Source organism: Rhinopithecus bieti, unplaced genomic scaffold (genome assembly GCF_001698545.2).
Source record: "Rhinopithecus bieti isolate Rb0 unplaced genomic scaffold, ASM169854v2 scaffold_33303, whole genome shotgun sequence".
NCBI lineage: Eukaryota > Metazoa > Chordata > Mammalia > Primates > Cercopithecidae > Rhinopithecus > Rhinopithecus bieti.
The window spans coordinates 188,074-196,839 of record NW_016814421.1 but is presented as its reverse complement, the minus strand read 5'-3'; the positions used below and the strand labels follow the sequence as shown (position 1 = coordinate 196,839).

Below are 8,766 nucleotides of genomic sequence, written 5' to 3'. Positions count from 1 at the left end.
ACTGAGAAAGCCCATGTTCTTTGCAAAATGCATTGAAAGAAAAACTGCGCCTAGATGGTTCAGTTAAGTGGTCTTGCTTTGATCTCCCCTCTTGGCTAGGGAAATACCTCTGGAAGTAAGGGGAGGAGAAAGGGCCCAAGGTTGCTCAGAGTGGGAGTACTCATAATTCAACTTTCTAAACAGCACAGCTCCAAATCACCCCTTCTGATTCACTTTCTCATGAGAGTGAACGAGCTCCTGATGTAACTTTCTCAGGGGTATCAATCGAACAGATGAAGTTCTCTCTTGTAATCTTGCTGGTTTTAATTTTTATCCTTTTGGTAATGGACAGTCTTTTGTCTTTCTCAGAGAAATAGTCCAAAACTATGATAATTGCAAAAGTCAGATTACCATCACAAAACACTGAGTACCTATAATATAGCTTTAGTTAAATCTTAATTAGTGTATAGGCTTCCTAAGCTGTAATGCAAGTCACCTAAATGAGTTTCTAAGAGAACAGCCATGCTCACACTATTATGGCTATTCTTTCCTCACAAGTAGCAATCCATATTAGAAATGAAATTCTCCTTGGCATAGAGAACTGTGAATAATACACCTTATATATGGCTTTAAAAACAGAAATTCTATTCTATTACAGTGAATGTCCAGCAGCTCTATTTTTTTAATCTTTCCTTAACATGGGGCATGCTATGACTTTTTAAAAATTCTATAAAACCATTAAGAAAAATGAGTTCCCAGTTACTTATCCTGAATTATTTAAGATGAACCCAGTGGGCAAAATATTCTGCCCGTGAGAAACAGCACTATTGCTACTGGGGAATAAAGTTGAGAGAATAGTGTCAAGGATTTATTTGCCTGCAGTAGGAGAACTGTTTATCTTTAAATTAAGAACTCATCATTATCTTGGCAAAGCCGATATAAGTGACATATGGAGGGAGATCTACTCTGGGAACAAGTCAGCCTTTGCAAATGAACATTGTAAAGGAAGCTGTACAGTTGTGGTCTGGAGTTGGCCTTGAACGCCATCTTTCACCAGTGTGCCACTAAGGTAGACACCACCACCCGCTCAGCATTTTCTTATGGAGAAGAAATAGGTTATATTACGTGGAAGTGTTTATGTACTAGGGAACACTTCAACATGTTAACTGCTAAGTTTAATAACTGTTTCCTTCAAAATTATTTTAAAAATTCACTTGCAAACCCAGTCTTTAAATAATTAATGAAAAATTTGAAGAGATAAGTAAAATCGCTTTGCTAAGTCCAAATCACTTATTTCCTAGTTCTGAATGGAATCGATTTTTAACGTGATACAAGTTCCAGGCACTGTTCTAGATGCCAGGGCTACAGTAGTGGGCAGTTTGGGGTGGGGTAGACAGGGAGAGGCAGGGAAGAAAGAAAAAGTCTTTACCTTCATGGGAATATATTCTAGTGAGGAGAGACAGATAATATAGTCAGAGGTGTCTGAAGGATTGAAGAAAAATAAAACATTGGTTTAATGTTTCCCACTCACCATACACTCAACTTCAGCACAGAAATAAAGTTGCTTTACGTACAGAAAATAATTGATAAAAATGCATTTTTTTATTTGAAAAGTGTGCAGAAACAATCACTGAATACAGTTCTCAACCATAATATTCAAACCCAGACAACACAAAAATCATTGGATGCTGTGATTTCTGAAGCCACTAGAACTTTGGTACAACAAAATAATGACCTAACAGTGTGCATCAGGAACCACAGTCTATTAAGGGGCATATAGAATAAAAACTCCATGTTTATAGTTTTAAGTTACATTCATAGCACTAGACAAAACAGATCTGTGTAGGAGACAGACAAAATAATCAAACGTGCTTAGCCTAAAAATAAGGATAATATTACTTGAAGGTAAACTGTTGGGATACAATGAAGCACTTCAGTGTTATATTAGAACAATGTCTACTTTTAACACACTAAAGCAGGATAATTTATTTTTTAAAAAATAATTTCAGATACAATCAGTATCTCTTACAAGGCTATGGACACAGAAGCCCTATTTGTACATGGAAGATTTTGACCAAGCTGTAATATACTACCTAGAATTCATTGGTTTCCTTGAAATAAATATAAGATGACGTACGTATTTTGTCAGTAATGAGATGTATTAAACATTTTCAATCAAATACAATGACTTCAAGTTGCCTGCCCATTTTTAGTTTTTAATACTTCTACTGTAAGAAAATTAATGTGTTTTCCTTGCTATGATACCTCTTTTCACATCAAGCAGTTTAAATTATAACTGTGGCTTTTTATTAGATTTTAGTTTGTGAATAGTGTCTATTTATGAAATGGAACATAATTTACAAACCACTTTCTTATACATATCTCGTTTGAGCCTGACATGAACTCTGTGAGGCACATATAAACACATACAGGGTTTATAAGTCCTATATGAGGATAAATCACTAAGCTATTTAATGACCTACTCATGGTTCCCAAGTTGTTCTTTCTGGCCACTTTCGTTTCTACAACACTAGGTGTTTTCGCAAAGAGCATTTGAAAACAAAATCACCTGGAAAAAGAATAAAGATAAGCATATGTTATTACTTTTCTAGGAACAGAAACTATTTTAATATGCCAACAGACATAAAGACAGAAGCCACTGATTAAATAAGGGATCCACTAAGTTAAGGTCAGACATGCTTGCTTCTACAGAATTTGCTAATAATCCTTGTAGACAAAGTCAGCTGAGGGATGTTAGCCATTACTTCCACAGCCTGCTGGAAAAGAACCAGGAAACCCACTCTGTGAAAAGATGATTTATTTGTATATTATTTTTTCTGAAAAGATGACAAAATAGTTCCACTATTCTGGCACTAATGTTTTTGCTTTTGTGTTAGTGATATTCTCTCTATATAGGAAATGAGAAAACATCTCAACCATGGACTGTTGATACAAAGAACTCTGCAGGAGAACGTCTTTGTGATGGTACTCCTTGAAAAACTAATCAAGCTCTTTATGAAAATATCATAAATCTAATTTATAGAAAAATTAGATTTATATGCAATAAACAAAATATCTCTAAGTGTCGCACATTTTATGCCAATAACGAAATGTTTTTTGTTCAGATATTTTTACTAGTTTAGTTCTAAGGGCATAAACCTCTACTTGGTAGAAAAAAATGGACACATATTTGCTATGGATCTGGTTACAAAAAAAAAAACTATCTGTTACTAGGTCTTTTTTTATTCGGACTCACAATCAACCTTCTCAAAATCGACCTTTGAAGTATGACCTTCTCCAGGTTCTGCTGTATTCAAGGGCACAATTTAAACAACTTTTAACTCTAATTATCTTTATAGTTCCTGCATGACAATGTCATTGTAGTTGGGTCTCCACCCAGAAATTCTAAGGCAACAAATTTATAAAATTCTCTATATATCCAACCAAAATTTGTATCAGTTCTACTTTATGAGACAAGCAGCTTCATGGATTTATAAAGCATTGAAACGACACTCATCCCAAATAATAGCCTATATCCATTTTCATGTGTAAGAGCTCAGCACTTTCCCCAGAAATAAGCTGACATCACCTTGGTTAAAGATCCAGAAGAAAATATAGCTTATGGTGAATTCTTAGACAACTTTTGCAAACATAGACAGCATCTTGGCATCTTAAAAAATGATAAAGCTTTCTCTAAAATATTCAAATACACTAGACTTCTTTTAATATCTTAAAGCTTGTTAGTAGAGAGGAAAAAACAACTCTTCTATCACTTTGGAAAATACCAGCTCTCAGATCTTCTTTATAAACAATTGTTATATATCTTAGGAAACCAGAGGCTTGGAATATTATTTCTTTATAATTGAGTTTTAGATTATAAATCCAAAATCTTTTACGAATGAAGATTTTTTCCCTCAAATGCTTGGTGTAATATTCAATAAGGAAAGAATTATGCGCCCTTTTTTAAATGAAGAGAGATGCAGAACAATGAACAACCTGTTTCATGAACACAAGGTTATATACTATGCTTAACTAACCATTGCACCAGTTGCACAGTACTGCTTCTCTTTCTAACTGCTGCACTCACTCCACTGGTGAACAGATAGACAGGCTTCATCAAATTTGTTGATTCCCACTGTACTCAATTTACAGCTTAAAGAACATCATATTGTGGCTATTAAATTATTTTTAATGTAGTCATGTCTTTCTCTATGGTCAAGTGTCTCTTTCTTACAAAGGGGACAAGAAAGGGCTGATTAAAATTCTTGCCTGGTTCATCTACCTGTACAGGTTGGCAAAGAACAATTTATAGTAGGAGGATGACAAAGACACCTATCTGGTTAAAAATAACAGATAAAATGTTTACTTTAGAAATGGCTGGTTTTGAATATTTTGCAGGGCAATAGCTGATAATACGAAAATAATAGTAAATTGGGAAAGTGGTAACTCGCAAGAGTTTTAAAACTCTTACGGAGAGACCCACATGCTCAACTCTTGACATTAAGTATTTTCTCTGCCAATCCTTGATTTCTTACCATCATCAGACCAAGACAAACATTATGTTCTCTGGATTATTTTTGATAAATTTTTCAAAGGATCTTTCTTTTGCTACCCTGAAAGGTAACCTTGTACCTAATCACAGCTAAGAGTCTCAGGTAATGCCAACTTCATAAGAAGTAAGTGAGGAGACCAAGAGAAGGTGGTCAAACTCTCCAGATTCCAATAAATTCCTTGCATCCCTTGCTGATAATATCAGAAGACCTTTAGCTGTGTTAGTGTCTCTGTGAGGGTTTCCTATGATATAACATTATAGGAAATGAGCTATGTGGTTGGAGGCAAATTTGGTCATAGAGGTATCTGAGGCACTGAGTTAGAGCAATGTAAACATCAAACCAGTATAAATACTCCGGAAATGGTTTCTATATCAGAAAGGAGCTTCATGTACATTTTCAACATTTCTCCTAAATATAGTATGTTTTACTAAAGCATTGGGAGATATTTAGTAACAGGACATATCTTAGCTAAAAATACATGCTGTTGTGGGGTAAGTTAGGGGATTTGGAAATCTTTAAAGTAGTCTGTATACTTTATGGCACCAGATCAATTTGAAATTGTAAAATGAATTATACAGAACTATTAATCCTGAAATAATGAGAGAAGGAATTTCTAATAATGATTACATAGAATCTGGAGTCAGGTGTCAAACTTTATGGATAAATTTTTTTTTAGATCAAGCATTTATTTATAAGTAGAACAATATTTTAAATCAATTTTGTCACTTCTCATTCCTTTTGAAATTATTACCCAATAATTGTTATTTTTACAGGAATACCCCTGTAATTATAGGTATCATCAGACTCTGCTTCATGCTACAGCTATCAAATAATGATCTTAAAACAGACCCTGAAAAAACACTCATTAAATAACTGACAGTGACAGAATCTTGGCATAAGTAAATCAATCATATAACTGAAAATGAATAGAAACAAAAAGACATATCAAAACAGAATACTTTTAGAGTTTTATAAAGGCTTCACATTCCTGATTAAGGAAATGCAGGGGACGATACAATTTGAATCCAAAAAAAAAATTGATATAATGACCACAAAAGTTCACCAAAATTTGCCACAGCAGTGGCAATATAACTTGTTCCTGCTCACTTTCCTCCCAGAAGAAACATCTTAAATGTTAGCTTACAGTTTTCTATCTTCATGGCACAGGCACTGAGATAATGAAGAGCATCCCAGAGGAAACAACATGGGAGGGAATACCCAGCCACAATCCATCTTAGAACCTGTTGCAATGCTGCAGAAATCAGAGGAGCTGCCCAATTAATGCTGAGAATTTCATCGGGGACTAACAGCATGAAAGCTTTCAAATTATTAATATTTTGATTCATGGCACATTTATGGGTCTAAGCAATCCTAAGAACATTATAAAGAGACATTTCCTTGGATCTGTCTGTGTTTCTGAAACTGATTCAATACCAGATAGAAGTTGGTAGAGGGAAGCTGAATGATGGAATGGGATTTTTAGGGTCTTTAATGTGTATAACTTCACAAAAAATGCGCACAGAGTATGAAAAAAGTAGGTTTGATGGGAAAAAATTTATAGGACAAGGAAACAGCCGGTCAAAAAATCGTATGCTCATAATTTAAAAAATGAAAAGATATTGTCTTTCTTATTGGTAAAATTGACTGAAATAATATTTTGATAGGAATGGCTTGTGTTTATCAGAAACTAAGATCAAAAATTAATGTAATGTTAGTTTAGACACAAGGACAGAATAGGCCAATGAAAATGATTTTGTTATTATTTTTTAGAAAGAAAAGGAAGCTTTACATTTAAAAAAAATACTGGCCAGTTTTTTGGTGAGATAAGATATAGGTCCTTCCTCACTCAACCCCCCAAATACAGCTCAACTATAGGTGTTTTGCCTTTGGCAAAATAAAATCTATTGTAATATAGAATGAGGTATTATCAATTTTTATGTGATTAATGACATGAAAATTCAGAGTGACCATAGAATTGATCCATAACTGTTCCAAAGTTACTGATCAACAAAGTAACACACCTGCAATTCTGCAGCTAATTCAAAGTCAGGAATGGGTGGGATTTGGAGGGAAGAAATATGATTTAGAGTTTCCAGTGCTTTTGTAAACTAAAAGGAAACCTGCAATAATTGTCACTTTTTGTTTCATATCACCATCATATTTTATCTAAAAAAAAGTTTTCCTTGACTGCATTTTAAAAGAGATTTAATAAACCATAACTGTTAATTTCTCCCTGTGACTATTTTATCACCATGTGCTAAGAAAAAACGAAATGTGAAGCTGAACACCAAACCGATTTCTAAAATTTTGTTTGAATTGGAAACCTCTGGAGTTCTCTGAATACCAGCTGATAATGTCAGCTTCTAATTGGCTTGAGTAAAATTTGGCTAAGTAACCCTTCCAGACATCTCTAACAGATACATTGAATTTCAGCTGTACAAATGCCAATTTCTCGTACTTTCATTTTTTTTCCCAGGGTATTTGTCTTGTACTTTGTCATTTACAGTCCTGTTCTTGTCAATGTGCTATATATTAAAAATATAAAGATGGCATTATGACACTATCTCCTGCATTTTAGCAGAAGTGTGACATTTACCTATTTGTAACTTTATCAGTAATCTATTCATTCTAGTACAGCTTATTGGGTGTACATAGTATGTCATTCTTAATTAGCCAAATAGAATTCTTCATTGTGTATCCATTTTTAGTTAGTACGTTTTCCCCAGTGCAAATCTAAAAGTATACATCTGATTCAATATAAGAAGTAAATCCAACCTTTTAGAAATTCTTGTTTCTGTGGTCTCCCTTTAGTAGCCCACCCTTTTCTCCAATGTGACAGGTAGCTTGTTCTGATTTAAAACTCACTGATATTTCTTCTTCTATGTTGTCTTATATACTCATTTTCTCTATAAGAAAAACAAATTGAGTATGCATGATGATGAGATCACATTTGGGAAATCTTTGATCTTGTTTGAAAGGGTCTCGGGGATAACTAATCAATTCTTTCGAACACTGTTGACTATTCTGGTTTCTTAAAATAGATTTTCTGGCAGAAAAAGAAAGACATGCCATTGTGCATGGTTTACTCAACGACAATTGTGTGGTTTGTCGTTGTTTATAAAAGTAATATTTTGGTGGGGTTTTTGATGTTCAGTTTCTATTTAGAGTCTAGCAGACACATTTCTTCTCTGGTGGCTTTTCCCCATCCAACTTTCCAGAATTTCCACCATTGACAGTATCGGGGATTTGTGTCTTCTCCACACACTGTTCCATTCGCTTCATGATTAAGTCCAAAAGGGTTTCTACAGCTTTCTCCACATTCTGTCCAGTTGCCGCACTTGTTTCAAAATATGGTATGCTAGCATAGAAAGGGTGACAAATATTTTTGAGAGAAAGAAATCAGAACAGATACAGCGAGATTTACAAGTGAATCACACATGCAAAAACGGCTGGCTGAGAGATTGTGAAATAATTATGGTTTTGCTGGCTAAGTTGGAAAGCATCCTTGTTTTTTCCTCAGTGAGTAAAAATTGGTGAGCTGCTCTTTAGTATGATAATAACCAGTTTTATGGGCAAGGAAATTGACACAAGAGGTAGTCAGGAAGTTGAAGCCAAGGCATTATCACTGCTTAAAAAAATTAGGAGGGGAAAAATACCCCCTGATCAATAAAACTACTGACCAACATTACTATTAAAATACTGCTTCCCTTCCACTCAATTATCTGGAAATGTGCTTTAAAAATAGGTATGCATTGAATAAGGATATTCATGTGAATACAGTCAATGTTTATTTGGATTTAAAAGTTGCAAGAAGACATGTAAATTGTACAGCTTTCAGAGAGAATTCTTCCATAAAAAATTGGCAGATATGATAAAGCTACTTTAAATTTAAAAAATAATGACAGATTCTGCCACGGAAGTCAATTTACAATTACATGGGGTGCTGTTTCTGTTTTTTTTTTTTTTTTTTAAGCTGCCATTCAAGCTCAGCTGGGATAAAGACCACATTTTCATGCCCATGTCAGGGATTATTCCTTAGAGTCTTACATCTATTGATTGCGAGGCAGAAGAATACAGTGTTTAAGAGCATGAGCTTTGATCTCAGACTGCCTGGATTGAGTTTAAGCTCTGCCTCTGCATTAACTCACTGCATGGGGTGGCCTTCCATCAGTTACTTAATCTCTCTGTGACTCAATTCTTTTTTTTTTTTTTTTTTTTTTTTTTTTTTTTTTTT

General features: G+C 34.2%; 1 protein-coding gene across 1 annotated transcript in view; it reads right to left on the bottom strand.

Annotated features, from left to right (window-relative positions):
• Positions 1 to 1,559: 1,559 nt before the first annotated feature.
• Positions 1,560 to 8,766, bottom strand: part of RAB27B (RAB27B, member RAS oncogene family) — a 68,908-nt gene continuing 61,701 nt past the window's right edge. Inside the window, exon 5 of the mRNA XM_017850129.1 lies at positions 1,560 to 7,900. Within this exon, the coding sequence (XP_017705618.1) occupies positions 7,701 to 7,900 (200 nt within the window). The 3' untranslated portion in view covers positions 1,560 to 7,700. The remainder of the gene's footprint in view (positions 7,901 to 8,766) is intronic.